The sequence below is a fragment of the Ruditapes philippinarum genome, unplaced genomic scaffold (assembly GCF_026571515.1).
Source record: "Ruditapes philippinarum isolate M1 unplaced genomic scaffold, ASM2657151v2 ctg13166_1_1_1_1, whole genome shotgun sequence".
NCBI lineage: Eukaryota > Metazoa > Mollusca > Bivalvia > Venerida > Veneridae > Ruditapes > Ruditapes philippinarum.
This window is the reverse complement of record NW_026862906.1, coordinates 1-20,789: the sequence shown is the minus strand read 5'-3', so window position 1 is coordinate 20,789 and position 20,789 is coordinate 1. Positions and strand designations below refer to the sequence as shown.

The window sequence follows — 20,789 nt, the reverse complement described above, 5'->3', positions numbered from 1 at the left end:
ATCAGGGCAATAAGTCAACCAAGTTAACTTACCAGTAATTACGAATTCATCAAATTCAATTAAGATATATTTTGTATTATATTATCATCTTTTACATATATTTCTCATCTTAAGTGTCCCTGTTAATCTCTGTAAGATTTTCAACTTTGATGGTTTAGGCTTTTGGACCCCAGTGGAGATCTTGCCAGAAATGTTTCAAAGTTTCATTAAAAAAAAACTCTAAATGTTTGTCTAAAATGGCATGAAACTCTTAGTCTCTAAATTTGTAGTCAATGTTACCACTGGATCACTACATTCATTAGGTAGGTAAGAAGGGTGTAGGGTAAATATAGTATATAGATTTACCTTTATATGGCACCTGAGTAGAAACACAGACATTTTATAAGCTAGCTGGATAGCTTCCTCACATTAAAGAATCCAAAGTCCCTGTCAGGATTCAAACCCACAGGGGTGAAGGGCAAGTGGTTTGAAGTCAACAATCTGTGACATCCTCATCAGAATGATATATCAATATAGTATAATTATAGTATTACCTTTATAGGTGAAAGATGAAGATAATCATAAAACATTTTTTGTTCACTAGCTAAAGACACACCCATCGTCGTGATCAAATCTTTCTCTGTCCTCTCTATATCCTCTTCCATAAGTTGTTTCTGTGACGAAATAATTATACAAGTATATAACTTTAAAGGCCCTTAAAGCCCTATAAGTGAATTTTCAATTAATCAAAACCGTTTTTTTTTATGTTATAGTTTACAAACAGGCACTCACAAGCCACAAAGATGAACAATCTTTTGCTCTGTTTACATGTTGGCCAGTCTGGTACAAGTAAAGTGATTTAGTATTTTGTATGAAAGTAAATACTGTATTCCTAGAAATGTTCGCGGATACAATAGTTCGCGTTTTTCACAACGTCAGCATTTTCGCGAAGACAAACTTTCGCGGATATGTAGTAACCGCGAATTCCGCGAATGTTAAGTCGCTACGGCCTAAATTACAGTTTTTGGAGGTTACGTTTTTGATGCATGACATTGCCTGTTGGGTGCTTTTAATTAATTTTTTTTTTTGACAAGTCGCGCCTAAATACATTTTCATCTAGTCGAACAAGGACGGTTGTTCTGTGAACACTTTCATATTTCCTTACCTTTTCATTATGTTATTAAGTAAGATTTAGTCAGACCCGTAAGCTTTTATTCTCATTTGAGTCATACTGACTTTATCTCCAAAATGTCAATACGTATTTTTTTACACATTCTCGGACTATACATAGCTTTCATTATAACAACATAACAGCTGTTTATCAATGTAGCACTTGATCGCTATTGTACTTTTACCAAAGGATTACACCTACTCCAAGTAAATGAAATCCAAGTCATTCAATGTTCGCAAACTGTAAATGAGTTTGTCAAGGCCGTGACTAGCAAATAACGTCAATAAGCATGTTAATTACTAATAATTGATATTTTCTTTTTCAGCGTGAAAACTAGTATCAATAACATACATTAATAATTCTTTACACATTTCTCTAACACCTTTGTTTATATGTTGTTTTGTGTAAGTAGATTATAATGAATATCCTGCACTTTTTATGTTATATTTGGTTGAAGCTAGAAATGTTCGCGGATTTGTTATAAGTGACATATTCGCGGCTATAAAGATTCGCGGAATCATGCCTACCGCGAAAACCGCTAACTTAAAATGCGCGAAATCTTTTCTAGGAATACAGTATATCGTTTTGTTTACATTTTGCCTCTTTAATGACAAATTATGCCACATTTACTTTGATCAGGTGATAAACATCTATAACATTCTCTAAATCCAAAAGGAAAACAAGAACAGGTTGAACCGGGTGATGCTCCCCGAGAAGGTTCTGGACACAGGAAAGTATAAAAAAAATGAACAAAGGGCAAAAAACTCCAAAATTAGGCAAGGAGGAGTTATGTTTTTTTGCACTGCACTTCTATTCAATGAGATCTATCTATCTATAAAGTTTCCTGATGATATCAGAGTTATGTCCCTGGTAAAATTCAAAGTGTAAAAATGAACAAAGGGCAATAACTCCAAAATTAGACCAGGCTTTGTTTAGGTTCTTTAAGCATTGCAGTTCTATCCAATTATATCTAGCTACCTACAAAGTTTCATGTTGATATCTCTAATAGTTTTAAAGTTATGTCCCAGACAAAAGTCAAAAAGTAAAAATAAACAAAGGGCAATTACTTCAAAATAAGGCAAGGCAGAGTAATGATTCTTAAGCACTGCACTTCCATCCAATGAGACCTATCTATCTACAAAGTTTCATGTTCAGATATCTCTTATAATTTTAGAGTAATGTCCCGGACAAAGTTCAAAGTGTCAAAATGAACAAAGGGCAATAACTCCAAAAGTAGGCAAGACAGTGTTACAGTTCTTGTGCACTGCAAACCTACTTAATGAGATCTATCTACCTACAAAGTTTCATGTTGATACCTCTTATAGTTTTAGAGTTATGTCCTGGACAAAGTTCAAAGTGTGAAAATAAACAAAGGGGGATAATTAAAAAATTAGGCAAGGCAGAGTTATGGTTCTTGTGCACTGCACACCTACTCAATGAGATCTATCTACCTACAAAGTTTCATGTTGATACCTCTTATAGTTTTAGAGTTATGTCCTGGACAAAGTTCAAAGTGTGAAAATAAACAAAGGGGGATAATTAAAAAATTAGGCAAGGCAGAGTTACGGTTCTTGTGCACTGCACACCTACTCAATGAGATCTATCTACCTACAAAGTTTCATGTTGATACCTCTTATAGTTTTAGAGTTATGTCCTGGACAAAGTTCAAAGTGTAAAAATAAACAAAGGGGAATAATTCAAAAATTAGGCAAGGCAGAGTTACGGTTCTTGTGCACTGCACACCTACTCAATGAGATCTATCTACCTACAAAGTTTCATGTTGACACCTCTTATACTTTTAGAGTTATGTCCCGGACAAAGTTCAAAGTGTAAAAATAAACAAAGGGGAATAATTCAAAAAATAGGCAAGGCAGAGTTACGGTTTTTGTGCACTGCACACCTACTCAATGAGATCTATCTACCTACAAAGTTTCATGTTGATACCTCTTGTTTTGTTTCAAAGTTATGTCCCGGACAAGAAAAGGGGACGGACGGACGAAAAGCCGGAAGTTCTCACAGGACAGTAATTATGTGGCTACTCCATTGTTCTCTCTATTGTTCTTTTTAGCCACACAAAAGAAAATAGCCACATAAAAGCATTACGGAATGAATGACATCAAAGAGAAAGAACAGTTACCTATTGTCCCTAATTAGCCACATAATTACTCTCCTGTGAGTGCAGACGGATGGACGGACAGACAAGGCGGCGACTATAATTATGCTCCCCTGAAATTTTTTCGGGGAGCATAACAAAAATAATTTGTGAGGCATAATGTGTAAGGAGATATGATAGTCAAATCAGTCTTAACTAGAAATAACCTTACTTGCTTAACAGTTGAAGTACTGATACTTGTAAAAGCCTATTTTTGCATATTTTGACAAATTATAAATCATATGGGGTGCTTAAAAGTGCTCATTTTAGCTTGGATAACTTTATTTGCTAGCAAGAGAGCATGAAAGAAAAGTATTAATTCAATTTCAATCAATACGGTCATCAATTCATCATGGAATCCGATACTTTATTGAAGATCGAATACTGCTTAACCCAATGCAAAGGGGCATGGGAGATATTACACTTTTCCATTTTCTCTCATGAAATGACTCAATCAAATCGAATCTGCAATTTTCACTTGTGAACTTCGTTTTCATTGCTTCCGAGGGATATCCCCTTTTCCAGATTTTTTAAAAATAATTCTGTAACCCAATCTTTCAAGTTGGCTTAAAAGTTAAACAGTTGAGTTATATTTTTACTATATTATAAATTTAAACACTGTCTTAATTTGTATACTATATAATCTAGCATAAATCTGGAAGGAGTGTTGTTTTAATGTTGCTATGGTTACCTCTTGATCTCTAGAAGCCTCCTGGTCAGAACTGAACAAATCTAGAATATTGTTGAGGAATCCTTGATCTACCTTTACCTGCATCTCTTGTATTAGCACCTTAAAATATCTGGAAAAAAAATTAAAATTTGATAAGTCTCTAGGATATTTTCACTGGGATAAGTACTGCAAAATCGTTATTATTTATGTGGCATGTTTTTGGCTTTTTGTGGATATATTTGCATATTTTGACTTTCTTTTCGTACATTACCTAAACTGCAAGTCTGTTTGCAATGCGTAAATTACTTTCTTTCTTCATTTCACAAGAGTGGTCTACATGGCTGAGGGGTCTACATGTCCGATTAGAGCTCTAAAGACTGCTGGTCACGTGGGTTCAAACCCTTTCAGTGGCAAGCCGTTGTTCCAAGAGCAAGAATCTTTACACTAATTGCTAAGGCCACTGGTTGGTTTCAGGAAGGGATGTGAGAGTGTTTCAATAAGCTTACTGCTTCTAACACAATCAAATTTAGTATATGTTAAAAAACACGCATAATGACACTTTAATGTCACGGAACTTACTTCATTTGTGATATGTTACTATGCTCGTGTTTCCTCAACATCATACTGATCTCTGTAAATGGTTTTGGAACTGAAACATAAAAGGAAATAGTATTACTATAACAATAAAATTATATTTTCAGAAATTTAGCTAAATAAATAATATTACCCTTAGCCTGTTGGGACGGCTCACATATGGCTTTTACTAGGCCACAAGTAAGTGCTGGTACCAAGCAGTTTGACAGTCAGCTGTTATTATTTTAGATTTTTAAGAAAGCTGAATAAAATTAGAAATTTTCAAGTATGTAAAAAGTTAACAATTGGTACAGATAACATATGCTTAGGTCTCCAAAAATCAATCTGTAACCCTAATATCACAATCAGTAAAGAGCTGGCCTTGGTATCCATATAGTCAAACCAGGCCCTGAAAATTCCACTTGTCCCTTTGTACTTAAGAGTAAAGTTTAAGACTATTTGAGCAGGACTAGTAGAAAATTGCAGCTTTCTCATAGAATTTAACAACTCATCCCGTAGGACAATTGGCCCCTAAAACTTTTTTGATCTCTTCAAACCAGATTCTATAACATTGTTGTTTGACAAACTTCTAAATTGTCTTTGTAACACCCACCCTTAAAATCGTTACTGGATCGAAAATTCACACAAGGATAACTCTATCACACGGATACAGAAGGGTAAGTGTTAACTTTGGTGCCGGCCACAATAAAATCAAATTACAACTTTTTTGTACTTTAAATATTCCTATATTTAATACAGTGCATCTTCATCTAAAATATATCATTCCCAAATAGAAATATCAAATTTAACAAAATCTTATCTAAAACTGTTATATTATGTTTATATTACCACTTTCAGCAGCAACAGATTTTGGAGGTGGCATTGGTGATATAACTGTAGGGAACACTGATCCTGCCACCTGGTTATCCAGCTACAAACATAAAAAATATATACACATATATTATAATTATTCTATTCAACATTTTTCCATAAAATGACCAATAAAAAAAACTTTTTTATCACAAAAAGTCATGATCTTTCAATGTAATTTTTTACATTATATGTTTTTTGTAAAACATGTTTTTAAAGTGTATAAAGCTACAGATCTGATTAAAATTTTTTTTTAAATTTAAAAAAGTATACTTCCAAAGTGCTTGTATGAAATAAATATGGTAATTTATTGCCTTAAAAGCGAATGGTGCATGCACAAATTCATTGCTAAACAGATTAAAACCTACTTAAAATAGGAAAATAATATTTTGTTCTAGAACATTTTATTCTGTTTACATACATTATTTGTGTGTATTAAATAATAGACATTCTATGTTACAACTATTTCTGGAATCAACCATATAACAAGCAAATTCATTGAATTTATATCCCCCGCCGAGTACTGGTTATTATTAACACAACAACTGAAGACATAAGGCTTTATTTATATATTAATCATGGCATAAACAGTAATATTCTTTGAACTTGATAAAAATTCAGGGCAATAACAGAGCCATAACTTTGTGTTAAATAGTAAAATTTGGAAATGCCAATGAGATGTATGCATACTACATAACTAATCAAGGGCCATAAATCTGAGTTATAAGTATCTGACTGGAACAATGCGACTATATGCACATCTCCTCTTAGTATCCCATAAAGTTTCATTGAATTCCAGCCAGTAGTAGCAGAGAAGTAGCGAGGAAACAAATATTTTTCTATATGGATACTGCATAACTAATCAAGGGCCATAACTCTGAGTTAAAGTGTCTAACCGGAACAAGCCGACGATATGCGCATCTCCTTTTGGTATTGAAGGTTCCCATAAAGTTTCGTTGAATTCCAGCCAGTAGTTGCAGAGCAGTAGTGCGGAAATGATTTTTACTCTATATGCATACTACATAACTAATCAAGGGCCATAACTCTGAGTTAAAGGGTCTGACAGGAACAAGCCGACAATATGCGCATCTCCTCTTGATATTGATGATTCCCATAAAGTTTCGTTGAATTCCAGCCAGTAGTTGCAGAGAACTACTTCCGGAAACAATTTTTACTCCATATGCATATTGCATAACTTATCAAGGGCCATAACTTTGAGTGAAAGTGTCTGACCCGAACAAGCCGACGATATGCGCATCTCCTCTTGGTATTGAAGGTTCCCATAAAGTTTCGTTGAATTCCAGCCAGTAGTTGCAGAGAACTACACCGGAAACGAAATTCGGACGGACGGATGGACGGACAGACAATGCCAAAACTATATCCCCCTCCCGATTCCATAGGCGGGGGATAATAATTGAACCAATATGATTTTATTGTCAATAAATTTCATAAAAATATTTCATAAGATATAGATTTATACCCTTTAATATAAAAATGTCGGATCAATAATAAAATGACAGGTCAGACATTGTTTCTAACTTGATAATATTGGCTCGTTTTCTGACACATTAAATGTCAACTTGTTTAACCATTAGCTTGCTAGCCGTCCGTTAGCTAAATAGGTAGAGCGTTGGACTGTGATTCCGGCAACCCGGGTTCGAATCCTGGACAGCGCAGGTCACTTTCATTGTGATTGGTCATGAAATCTTATTTACGGTCATTTGCACAGTACCTCTGCTCTGGCATGTACAGAACTTTCAGTTCCTTGCGAAAGTGAAGGCAAATAGTACTCATAAACTGCTTGACAACCTGCCCATAAACGATGCGGTGGTTGAACTGTGCTCTGGTGAATTCAATGTGGCTTACTGTTGTGATATGGAGTGAAAACTACCAACACCACCACCACCCTTAGCTTGCTGGTGACAAATGATTCTTACTTAATATAAAAATCTTTTATCAGAATCCAATATCTAAATTCTTTTTTTCACAAAGTGATCTATTCTATAATTTGGTTTTAAATAACACCATTCTTATTTTAATGTACAGTGATATTCCTATATTCTTACGTAAAACTGTTTCAATACTTTGACGAGTGGTCTAAAAATAGGCCAAAAATACACACAGATTTCAACAGTTGCCCGTACATACCTGCACCCTGTTTATTTTAGCATGAAACTGGACTTGATGTGGGGACGTCTTGTACTGTACCCAGATACCGTCCTGGAAACTGCGCCGGATCATACGCTTATTTGGTTTGAACATCATCATATCTTTAAAGTTTACCTGTATAATAAGATATTGTACTATACATAATAAAGTTTACCTGTATAATAAGATATTGTAATATACATAATAAAGTTTACCTGTATAATAAGATATTGTACTATACATAATAAAGTTTACCTGTATAATAAGATATTGTAATATACATAATAAAGTTTACCTGTATAATAAGATATTGTACTATACATAATAAAGTTTACCTGTATAATAAGATATTGTACTATACATAATAAAGTTTACCTGTATAATAAGATATTGTACTATACATAATAAAGTTTACCTGTATAATAAGATATTGTACTATACATAATAAAGTTTACCTGTATAATAAGATATTGTACTATACATAATAAAGTTTACCTGTATAATAAGATATTGTACTATACATAATAAAGTTTACCTGTATAATAAGATATTGTACTATACATAATAAAGTTTACCTGTATAATAAAATATTGTACTATACATAATAAAGTTTACCTGTATAATAAAATATTGTACTATACATAATAAAGTTTACCTGTATAATAAGATATTGTACTATACATAATAAAGTTTACCTGTATAATAAAATATTGTACTATACATAATAAAGTTTACCTGTATAATAAAATATCATAATATACATAATTACCTGTATAATAAAATATCATAATAAACATAAATATAGTACAATGAAGTTTGCCTTGTTTGTTGCGTTGGTTTCAGAGCAAGTTTAGTAACATTTCAATCTAAAAAGCTGAAAGAATTTAATGTATTCCAGCAAATTGTCTTCACAATATAATGTTTATTCTTAAAGGGACCCCACTGAGGTTTAAAAGTCTAAAAACATACCATTTGAATTTCTTATATAAATGAGCTGGGGCACTTTAAACAGAAATATATGCAAAGATAGTTAAGAAATATACTTTGAAATAAATTGAAAATCGTACTTTTAAGCTTTTTTAAGCCCGATTGGAGTGAAAAGCGTTTTAAATGCTTTTCATTTTGGGTCAACTTTTACAATTTGAAAAATTATTCTGGAAAAACGAAGTGCGCGAATGATCTGACATTTTGCACAAAGATTAGTGCTCTAAACCTACAGCAAATGGTACAATTATCTTGAAAAAAATATTTTCAGTCCCACCATGTCAAAAAACCTGAGTGGAGTCCCTTTAAAGTGTATAAAGCTATATATTGCCCTATTTATCACAACATTTCTACTGTACGACTATCGCAGTAAGGGCTGTTTTTGCATATTTTGACTTTTTGGTAATTTACGTGTATTGTATAAGCTGTTTGCAATAAGAAAATTACTTTCTAAGTTCACTTCACAATGTTTCACAAATAATAACATTTTTGAAATTCCCATGAAAATAAGCACGAATCTGGAGGCATGCTGCTTTTACAGTAATCATGTGAGAATGGCTTTTCTGAGAATATTGGCTCATGTCCTTTTTTTCTCCTTTTTTTTTGTATAAAAAAATGTGTATAATTAGAAAATTGATATCAATTTTGAGTGCATTGTTGTAGAATTATGCAAGTTTCGAGTTCAAAATGTGTAGGAATATAATTGCAAAGGCCAATATGCAAATAAGAAAGAGATTTGATAAAAATATGTTGAACTACATTGAGGGTAGAAATAATTTTCCTGATGTTATTTGGTTTATTGATGTTAAATAATATTATGACCCGTTTGTTTTTAATGCTGTGCATACATCTTGCAATAGTGTGTATGATCACCCTATGCTTGATAGGGAATAGTGTGAAGCGTGTTAGAATATGTTTTTACCTCCATCTTGTCAATACGTAACATATCTGGGGGAGTATGTCCACCTAACTTCTCTGTTTCATATTTCTGGTATGCTGCCTCCAGAGCCAAACAATTCTTCAAGTTAAATGCCTTGTATCTCTTCCTCTTCTCTTCCCAGATTATACCAGAACTAAAATATACCAGATTATACCAGAACTAAAATATAACAGATTATGCTAGAAATAAAATATACAAGATTATACCAGAGCTAAACTATACCAGATAATACCAGAACTAAAATATACCAGAGTATACCAGAACTAAACTATACCAGAGTATACCAGAACTAAAATATACCAGAGTATACCAGAACTAAAATATGCCAGATTATACCAGAACTACAACATACCAGATTATACCAGAACTAAAATATACAAGATTATACCAGAACTAATATATGCCAGAGTATACCAGAACTAAACTATACCTGATTATACCAGAACTAAAACATACCAGATTATACCAGAACTAAAATATACCAGATTATACCAGAACTAAAATATACCAGAGTATACCAGAACTAAAATATACCAGATTATACCAGAACTATAATATACCAGAGTTTACTAGAACTAAAATATATCAGATTATACCAGAAAAAAATCATACCAGATTATGCCAGAACTAAAATATACCAGATTATACCAAAACTAAAATATACCAGATTTTTATTATACCCAAAACACACCAGATTATATTATAACTCTAAAATACCACAACTAAATATACTAGATTTTACTGCTGCATTTTTATCTCTTTTTGCATTTCTTAAGGGTTACTTAATTTCTACAATAAACCCTGGACATATCTCCCTATCAACTGAGTCAAATCAGAAACATATCCGAACATACCTTGTTATTCCAAGGAAAGCCACCTCTTGTTGTTTATAATTGTTAACCAATGATAGTCCCATGCCTTGAATGTTTAAGTTGATCTCCTGCTCTATCCTCTCTAACTCCCCAGCCTGTAATATCACAACAACAACAATAAATTAATAATTCATGATAAAACTACTAACACACTAAATGTTCTCAAAGTTATAGAATAACTATGCTTTTTGCCAGCCTGTAATATCACAACAACAACAGCAATATAAACTTATAATTCATAGTATTATTATGTATTAATATACAGTCTAACTCCCCCATACAACCATGTGTATTAAGCGACTTTCGTCTTATGCGACCACTTTAAATTCCCCCGGATCATTTTCTCTCTATATCTTTAATGTGTTAAGCAACTTTTGCTCAATGCAACAGGTGACCGCTTATTAGTCAGCCTTTTCATCAAACGCCCACCTTTAGGATTAAAACACGGATTTTACTGCGGACAAATTCTAAAACCATAACATTCATTTAATAATATCATCACATCGATGATTATTACCAAGTCACACCATCATATCTTAATACAAAATCATGTCATCCAATCTTAATATATTCATAAGATAATTTTTATCATATCATAATATATTCACAAAATCATGTCATCATACCTTTATAAAATCATGTTATCATATCAAAATACATTAATTAACTCATGATACCACATTTATATCTATTAATTTACACATGATATCATATTTTAATATATTCATTAAATCATGTTATCATATCCTATATATTATTCATCATGTCAACCATATTAATATCATATCTTAATTACATGTATTTCATCTGAAAAGATTTATGAAAGTAAATTTCTGATATGCAGTCAAAATATTAAACCATTAACTATTATTTCATTTACCATATTTCACATGTTAATATATCTGAAGGAGTTTGAAAGAGTGTCAATTATCTGCTAATAAAAAGTGAGCATTAGTGCCAGACTTCTTTTAAAAGACAGACTAAATTTTATCTAACTGGAAATATTTCAAAAGAACAAGGTTGCTCCCACATTCTACAAGACAGTGTCATGTATATCCACCCCACACCTCAAATGACACAAAAATTCATACAATTATTTTTTGTTATTATCCCTTTTTTAATACAGACAAAATAATACTTTCATTTTTCAACATGATCCTTACCCTGAAAAACCTTTGTGCCCTTAGTGTAGTAACAGGCTAACTTGTATCAAAATATGATAGGAGTTAACCCGATACTGCACTAACAAAACAATTATTGACAAGTTCCATAACTCTGCTGATTCATGTCACACAACATAAAACTAGAGATCAGACAAACAAGGGTAGATTTAAAAGAGGTAAAAAATACAAAAAAATAAAATCAAAAGCCATTTTAAACTTATTTTACTTTTGATTGATAATGCCAATCAGTCTCAATTTTTCCAAAATTTCCAATTTATTGGTCTAATTGGTACACAAGTGCATGCCTATCCATGGTTATCCATCTACCCAATCAAGTCATTTTTATAATTTTTGAGAATTTGACATAAAGAAAGTGAGGTCCAGTAGTATTTCATCTGGAAAAAAAATTCAGCCCGTCTTATGTGGATCTTGATAAAAACTGCTCTTTTTAAAGTTAAAATATGGACCCCCGCCTTATAAGAAATCCGTCCTATAGTTGAGTACATAGAGATTAGAAACCAGTCTTTTGAAGTTCTTTTGATAAAAAGGCATCTAAAACATTAGATAAGTTCTGTTCTAAGAACAATTTTCTTAGATTTTTTGACTAAAAGCAAAAAAGAAATATTAATATAATTTAAGGAGTGAATAGAATTATTTTTTCCTACTATTTAAGTACTATACAATCTACAAAAAACTATTACAAAAGAAAAGGTACCACTATGTTGAGTAAGACACTGCTGTCAGTTAACAAACACAGTGACCTTGACCAGCAAATGTGACCTTTCACCTTGTGACCTAATTTTGAATCTCTTCGATTATTTCTTCTAAATAAGACAGAATATTGTTCTAAAAAAACCTACTGTTCTAAAAATAACCTATTTAACTTAGTCTTTCTTGTCTAAAAAATTTAGATTAATCACAAAGCAAACACTACAATGAAAGAAGATGGTGAAAAAAAGACTAGTGCTCATCAAATAGCTGACACACTTCAAATTGTAGTACAATAAACTTGTGTAAAAAACTTGTCACTACAAAACAACACCAGATGCAAGAATATCATTTTATAATACTGTATATCCCCTATGAATTGGCACCTGGGTAGAACCATCAATGTTTTGTATGCTAGCTTGACAACTTCCTCACATGAAAAAATCCAAAGTCCATAGCAGGTTTCAAACCCACCATGGTGAGGGGCAAGAGGTTTGAAGTCAACACCCATAACACTTGGCCAAGGACGCCCCAAGAGTCTATAAAATTGTTTAGTTTAAATTTCTATTAGCATTTTGATGGTATGTTTCAATTTAGAAAAAAAATCTTGCATCAGTGTTTAAAAATAAAACAAAAATAAACAACCTGTGACTTTTTATATAACTGAAATCAACAAAGCTTAAACAAATATAAATAATTGTCAATTGTTTGATAATACAAATACAATACATCAAAATATGAATAAGGGCAGAGATGTAGATATCTATGTCTCTGAAAAGGGGACAAAATTTTTAATATAATTCCGATTTCTCTGATTAGGGGACTAAATTCTTAATGTAATTTCCATGTCATAAAGAAGTCTCAATTTTTAAAATTTTCTCACTCAGTATTTAAATATCTACTCAATTTACTGAACTGGCTAGAATTGACTTTTTGTAACTATTTGTTTGTTTCATTGAGTTTTATGTCCCACCAACACAGTAAAGGTCATAATGGCGATGTTCCAGTTTTACTGGTGGAGGAAGAACTCAAGTGCCCTTCTGTGCTTTATTTCAGGCACAAACAGGCACCCGAGTAGAACCATCGACGTTTCGTAAGCTAGCTGGATAGCTTCCTCACATTAATGTTATTATTTGAGCATGCAAAAATTGGAATTTTAAAGAGAAAACTAAAAATTTTGGAACATGCAGGAATACTTGGAAAATAGGCACATCACAAAATGTTACTATTAACAGAAAACCAATCAGCTACTTGTGGAATAAAGTAACTATAAATAACTGACCAATCACTCGCTGAATCATTAAAGAATACAGGAACTATATTTAACTGACCAATCATCTGCTGGAACATGCAGGAACATAGGAAATGTGATAACAATAAAATGTTACTATAAATAACTGACCAATAACTTACCTCTTGAGCAATGGTTGCTAGAGCAAGGTCATGAGTGAACAGAAGAACTCTCTGCATGCCGTTAAGGAAAGATACCCAGTAAACTTTTGTGTCAGAATTGAAGAATACTTCTCCTATACCATCCTGTACATAAAAGGAATACAGATAATGCAATTTAAATGTATTAAGTATTTAAAAACATGGTCAAACTCATTTTAAAAAGGTATTATAGCCTTGGACACAAAATAATGGGATAGGCAACTAGCACTTCCTTATCAGTCACTATGTTGGTGACCAAAAGAAATTGACTGATCGATAAGCGCAGTGTTTGAACACCATAATTACGATACATGTCGACCATACTCCATGCATAAATTTTGGTCCCAGTTATAATTTTAAAATTTCACCTTTAACATAAAAGTTCTTCAAGCACACAATTTGTTCTTTCTTATATACTTAATACTGACACAGATATCATGTGCAGATATTTCAGCTCCTTAATGTAAGAAAACCCTCAGGTAGCCCTTAACACATAATTTAAGGCATAAGAAGTGGCCCTATATCTAGGATTATCTCCATATATTACTTCAACAACTCTCTCAAATAAAAGTATGAAATTTTTCTTGCAGGATTTTAATCTATAACAGCTAGGTGTAAGATATTAATCTTAACCAATCTGAAGTGCAGGCATGCCCCTACCACCATAACTTCAGATTGTTAAATTTTTTACTTAGTTTATTAACACCCTGCTGGAATATATTTCGTTAAACAGACCTGAGAAAGATCATTTTTCACGTCTTTCTTCTCTCCGCAAGTCCAATGTATCTCCCTCTTGCCAATAGAGTCCTCCCATGTATACAAGCCTACCATAGACGGTCCCATTACATGCACTGGTCTACCGGATCCACTAGAAAATAATTAAGAAAATAATTGTTTATATTCACACAGACACTTTATTGTTGGCTATCTTCAACAGGATATTCTTAAAAGTTGGTCAAGCCAATTCAAGAAACTGGTAACTACTTTGTCACTTTTACAATAGTTTTATTTATTAATTCATTTTGTTCCTTATTCCTTCTATTTCCTCAAGATTTGTTTTTTAGAACACTGATATCAAAAGCCATAAATAACTTTAAATTGAACACTACTGACATTTGAAAATCATACAAATCATACTGTTTAATACATTAAATAAATTTAGATATTCATTCTTATTATTACATGTATCTATATTTTTATTATTATGTTTATCTATATTTCTATTTCCTTACTTTTCTCATTTGATTTATTTATTTTAACCAGTTAAACATTTGTTATAATTAGGTCTGGAAAAAATTATTTAAAATTAAACTTCAATATTCAGACATTCAATATGACATTCAAATAATTTAAGCTTTATTTTGACTTACTTCAGGGAAGGGCCCACGATAATGTTGTTAGAACTTTTGGCCCTACTCTTTTAGATGTAAAATTGATGATTGTGTGTAAAATTGTATATTATTTTGAGTATAATAATACAATAATATATTACTGAACTAAGAACCTGGTCAAGCTAATTTAAGAAATTTTAACAGGTTAAAGGGTAAAGAATGGTTTATTTCAAAATGGCTGAACATAAGGTATTATTTGCAGTCCCCCCAAAAAATGGAATATTGAAATTACCTTTGTTGATATGAAATATTGCACTTATCAGTTTGGTTTATAATTAGGACGGTTGCCATGCCAGTCTTGTAATTTGTCAAGGTCGTTACTACGGAAGATTCTGTCTCCTGACATTCCACGTTGATACCTCCATACTGAAATATAGCAAATATACCTGACATGTCATGTTTAGTTTATAACAATTTATCTTAGTATGATTGTTTTGTGTATAATCAGTTCAATAAAAACAAACGCTTTTCTTAAGTTTTTGACGTTTAGTCTTCTTCAGAAAAAAATCAGTATAGAGAAATAAACATGACATGAGTGGCAGGGTGGCCAAGTGTGTTTTTTTTTTAATTTATTTATTTTTTTTTTCTATGATTGTTTTGGAAGCTACATGTATAAGCTTTTTGAAACACTCTTAAATCCGTTCCTGAAACCAACCAGTACTAAGTTATGAGTGTAAAGTAGCTTGCCTACAGAAAGAACGGCTTGATGTCAACAGGGTCTGAACTCACATGCCCAGCAATCTTTAGAGTGCTAGTCTGATGTGTTAACCACTTGGCCACCCTGCCACTCATGTCATTTTTATTTCTCTATACTGAATTATCATAACATATGTACAGCCTTCAAAATTGACAATACTGGAATCAATGTTAATCAATGCTCATAAATGCCAGTTTTTCCATAAATACCAAAGTTTTTCTGTCAAAAAACCTGGTTAAAAACTCTCATTTTTATAACAAATTCCTTCATTTCTAAATAGTAGATTTCTATTTTACCTCATTATCAAGTTTGAGTAGTGTAGAATGCGGTTTATTGAACAGGAAATGACTTGTACATATATCTGTGTCCTTGACCTTTGTTTGCATTGTCATCTCCTTGCCCGTCTGCATCGGCCAAACTGGAACACACTGAAATATAATTATTACCTTGGTTACACTGTTTTGATTTATTTTAGTCTCAAATTTGTTTAGATTTTACTATATTTATCAGTCAACACACTGAAATATAACAATTACCTTGGTTATAGTGGTCAATTTATCAACTGTCAATTTTTTTTAGATTTTACTACAATAATCAGCTTTGTTTTTTTATCGCATAAAGCTATTAAAAACAATTAAATTTTATGGCAACATGACTTTTTAGTGTATGATTTGGTCACATTGAACCGGTAATAGTAATATGGCAATTTCCAAGTTTTAGTGGATGAGAAAAATGTCAGGTGTCTTCTGTGCATTTTTTCAGGCACAACAAACGCACCAGAATAGAACCACCAATCTTGCATTACCAAGCTTACTATCTTCCTCACATGCAAAATGAATGACTCAAACCCAAAGAAGTGAAAGGGCAAATTATTCAGTCAACAATATAAACAACTGGGCCATGGAAGCCCCTCCCTGTATGAATCTATATGAAAATTTCAAGTGTCACAAATTTGCTTTATTTAGACAAAATTTATGACAAAGTTCAAAACTCCCCCTTTTCACTGAATCCTGCCTTAGCTAGTTGCTGTAGTATTATAAATTTCTGTTTCCAACATTTTTATCATTTTGTTTTATTTATCAACTAATTGGTCCCTAAATTTTTGTATCATTTGTGGCTATATAATCATGGATGTAATTTAAAAGAACTATTTTACCTCTTTTGATGGTATTTCAATCCAATCACTGTCGGCACTATTTTCTTTACACAACAAGGTGTAGGGAGACGTGTTAACCAGCATGTAGTATGGTGTAAATGTTACCACCTTGGTAAGACCAGAGTTTGTTAACTGTATACTAACACCAACCTGTAACAAGAATATTTAACATAAATTATATGTTTGTTAACTTAAAATTACCTGTCTTTCATTTATATAGGTGTTATGTTTCAGAACTGTGACAAGGTGAGAAAATGTGCAGCCTGACTGGGACTTGAACCTGGACCCTCATAATACCGTTCCACAGCTCTACCGACTGAGCTATCCGGCTGCTTACACATCTTCACCCCTAAATAGTGAACAGTTCTGAACCATGACATACTCCCCCTGCTTAAATGAAATTCATGCTCCAATTTCTCAGTTTTACAGAGCAATGTGAATAAAACCCTGAGAGAGAATTACAACTAAACTGTAATTAAACTGTATGAACAGGAATAAGCAACTCACCTCCCAAGTTCTTGTTTTATTTTTGCTCTGGACAGTTCCTGAACTTCCCACTACATCAAGGGAGAACTTGTCTGACCAATCACCTTCTCCCATCTTCAAAGAAGCCTGAAATATAAACCAATCATATTGTCTCTTACATTATATATTCAACAGCTTACAGCCAATCATATCGTCTCTCACTTAACTTTCTGAAATATCAACCAATCATGTTGTTTCTTGTATTATATACTTAAGAAAACAACCTCAGCCAATAATATTGTCTCTCACTTATTACCTGAAATATCAACCAATCATTTTGCATCTTGCATTATATACTAAACAGCCTGAAATCTACATGTAAAACAATCATGAAAATTCATAACATTTCTACAGAATAATAACAAACTCTGAAAATGAATACTGCTTACTGACTGACACAAGTGGGTGAAAAATCAAAAGATAAACATCAAGTTTAAATAAAAATTGCTTTAATTTATTAGTTGACTTTAAAAGACAAGAAATTTCAGTCTGCAAATATTAAGTTTAGTGAGGCATTATTTGTACTCAGTTCTTTTCTGAGTAGTAAGAATATTAAAGTAAATCAACTTAACAAGACTTAACAACAAGAGGGCCATGATGGCCCTAGATCGCTCACCTGACCCATCAAACTCATCCAAACAATTACCTAGACAAGCATTCTGACCAAGTCTCATGACAGGTGAGTCAAAAATGTGACCACTACAGTGTTAACAAGGATTATCCATATTTGAGCAGTGTGACTAGTTTTTTATCCGGGCCATATATCATTGACCATAGAAATCATAAAATAAACTTTCAGACCAATTTCCAGGACTTGGATCAAAACAGTTAAGCACTAGAGGTGTTACAAGATTTTCTAATTTTATAGCTCCGGTGACACATAGTTTCACATGCGATTATCGACTCATCCGAGCTTACCTAGACAGCATCCTGACAGTAGTTTGAATGAAAATTGAGTCGAATAATGTGACCACTAGAAATGGTTAACTAAGGTTTTTCCATATTTGGGCGGTGGGTGCCTAGTTTTTACATACCAAAGATGACCCATGTTCGAACTTGACTTAGAAATCATCAAACAAACTTTCAGACAAATTTACAAGGAATATTTGGATCACAACAGTAGTCACTAGAGTGTTAACAAGATTTTTCTATTTTTTAGTCCATTGACCTAGTTTTTTCATCCGAGATGACCAAATGTTTGAACTCATCCAAGCTATCAACTAGACAAACATCCTGACCAAGTTTGATGATTGATTGAGGCAAAATTGTGACCGCGTAGAGTGTTAACAAGGTTTTTTTCTATTTTTAGCTTCCGGTGACACTACTTTTTCATCGAAATGACACATGTTCGAAACTCATGCCCGAGCTATCAACCTAAGACAAGCATCCTGAACCAAGTTTGGATGATGATTGAGGCAAAAATGTGACCTCTAGAGTGGATAAACAAGGTTTTTTTTCTATTTTTGCTCAGGTGACCTATTTTTTCATCCAGGATACCTCCATGTTCGAACTCATCCCGAGCTATCATCACCTAGACAAGCATCCTGACAAAGTTTTGATGATGATTGAGGCAAAAATGTTACCTCTAGAGTGTTAACAAGGTTTTTCTATTTTTAGCTCCGGTGACCTACTTTTTCATCCGAAATGACCCGCATGTTCGAACTCATCCAAGCTATCACCTAGACAAGCATCCTGACCAAAGTTTGATGATGATTTATGCAAAATGTGACCGCTAGAGTGTTAACAAGGTTTTTCTATTTTTGGCTCCAAGTGACCTAGTTTTTCATCCGTGATGACCCATGTCGAACTCATCCGAGCTATCACCTAGACAAGCATCCTGACCAAGTTTGATGATGATTGATGCAAAAATGTGACCGCTAGAGTGTTAACAAGGTTTTTCTATTTTTTAGCTCTTGTGACCTAGTTTTTCATCACAGAGATGACCCATGTTCAAACTCATCGAACGCTATCACCTAGACAAGCATCCTGACCAAGTTTGATGATGATTGATGCAAAAATGTGACCGCTAGAGTGTTAACAAGGTTTTTCCATTTTTAGCTCCGGTGACCTACTTTTTCATCCGAGATGACACTTGTTCGAACTCATCCGAGCTATCACCTAGACAAACATCATGACCAAGTTTGATGATGATTGAGGCAAAAATGTGACCTCTAGAGTGTTAACAAGGTTTTTCTATTTTTAGCTCTTGTGACCTAGTTTTTCATCCGAGATGACCCATGTTCGAACTCATCCGAGCTATCAACTAGATAAGCATCCTGACCAAGTTTGATGATGATTGAGGCAAAAATGCGACCGCTAGAGTGTTAACAACAAAATGTGAACGGCCGATGGCCGACGGACAATCATCGATCCTAAAAGCTCACCCTGAGCATGCTCAGGTGAGCTAACAAGACTTGTTCATACAACAAAAAGGCACTCATCCCAAATTAGTTAACATAACAACAAACTTATGATATTTCTTTTTTTTAATCTTGAAAAATTGACCTTGGAGGTCAAGGACATGTAGGGGTCAAGATCATATTTCAAAATGAACTACAATACATGTACTCTAGAAGTCAGTGTCAATATATCCAAGTATATTGTACCCGTACGAAAACTTCCGCCCTGAAAAAAGCAGAAATTCCGCCTAGCTACTAGGCGTAATCTGTCTAAGGCATTTCAGGTTTACATATCACAGATTCCTCCTATAAGCAGGAATACGCTGCGAAATATGCAAATTTTCTTAGGAGGAAAACAGTTAGGGTAGCAGGAAAAAAATCCTCCTTAGAAAATTTAACCAGGAAAAAATTCAGCTTAAAGAAAGCACTAGCAGGAGAAAATTCCGCCTTAGGAAAATTCTTAGCCGGAAAAAATTCCGCCTAAAATATTTTAACCAGGAAAAAAATACCTACTTAGAAAATCACTAGCAGGAAGAAAATTCTTCCTAAGGAATACTAGCAAAAAAATCCGCCCAAGGAAATGAAGTTATTCAATTTTGTTGATAGTACAATCTAATAAAGCTGAATTATGGATGGATACAACATTATTTTTTAGCTGCATCAGAATAATTGGAATCCAAAATGCAGACAGACAATAGGTGATCACAAAATTACAAAGCTTTTAAGTTATTTTTATGAGCTTACCATAATGTTTTCTACATTAGGGTGCATGTACACAAAAAGAGTCATACAAAAAACAGAAACACGAGTTATATTTTTTATTGCACTGCTATTGTATTGTTTTTAATCCATGGCAAATTAATTTCATTTTATTTCACTGTAAATGTTTTTTGTTCAGCCAGTTGTTTTCATTTTTATTCCAAGCAAAACTGATCTCGCTTTAACTTATGGTATAGTTAA

General features: G+C 32.9%; 1 protein-coding gene across 2 annotated transcripts in view; it reads right to left on the bottom strand.

The window, feature by feature from the left end:
- LOC132720580 (intermembrane lipid transfer protein Vps13-like) overlaps nt 1-17,677 on the bottom strand; it is a 29,102-nt gene extending 11,425 nt beyond the window's left edge. Inside the window, exons 1-13 of one of the 2 annotated variants that reach the window (XM_060704741.1) lie at nt 17,413-17,677; nt 16,906-17,055; nt 16,046-16,177; nt 15,285-15,418; nt 14,397-14,529; nt 13,644-13,766; nt 10,342-10,454; nt 9,470-9,620; nt 7,564-7,698; nt 5,395-5,476; nt 4,552-4,621; nt 3,994-4,102; nt 534-653 (exon numbers count right to left, since the gene is read on the bottom strand). In XM_060704741.1, coding sequence (XP_060560724.1) covers nt 534-653; nt 3,994-4,102; nt 4,552-4,621; nt 5,395-5,476; nt 7,564-7,698; nt 9,470-9,620; nt 10,342-10,454; nt 13,644-13,766; nt 14,397-14,529; nt 15,285-15,418; nt 16,046-16,177; nt 16,906-17,055; nt 17,413-17,505 — 1,545 coding nt within the window. In that variant the 5' untranslated portion in view covers nt 17,506-17,677. The remainder of the gene's footprint in view (nt 1-533; nt 654-3,993; nt 4,103-4,551; nt 4,622-5,394; nt 5,477-7,563; nt 7,699-9,469; nt 9,621-10,341; nt 10,455-13,643; nt 13,767-14,396; nt 14,530-15,284; nt 15,419-16,045; nt 16,178-16,905; nt 17,056-17,412) is intronic. The other variant, XM_060704740.1, reaches the window with a different exon arrangement.
- Nucleotides 17,678-20,789: the final 3,112 nt, after the last annotated feature.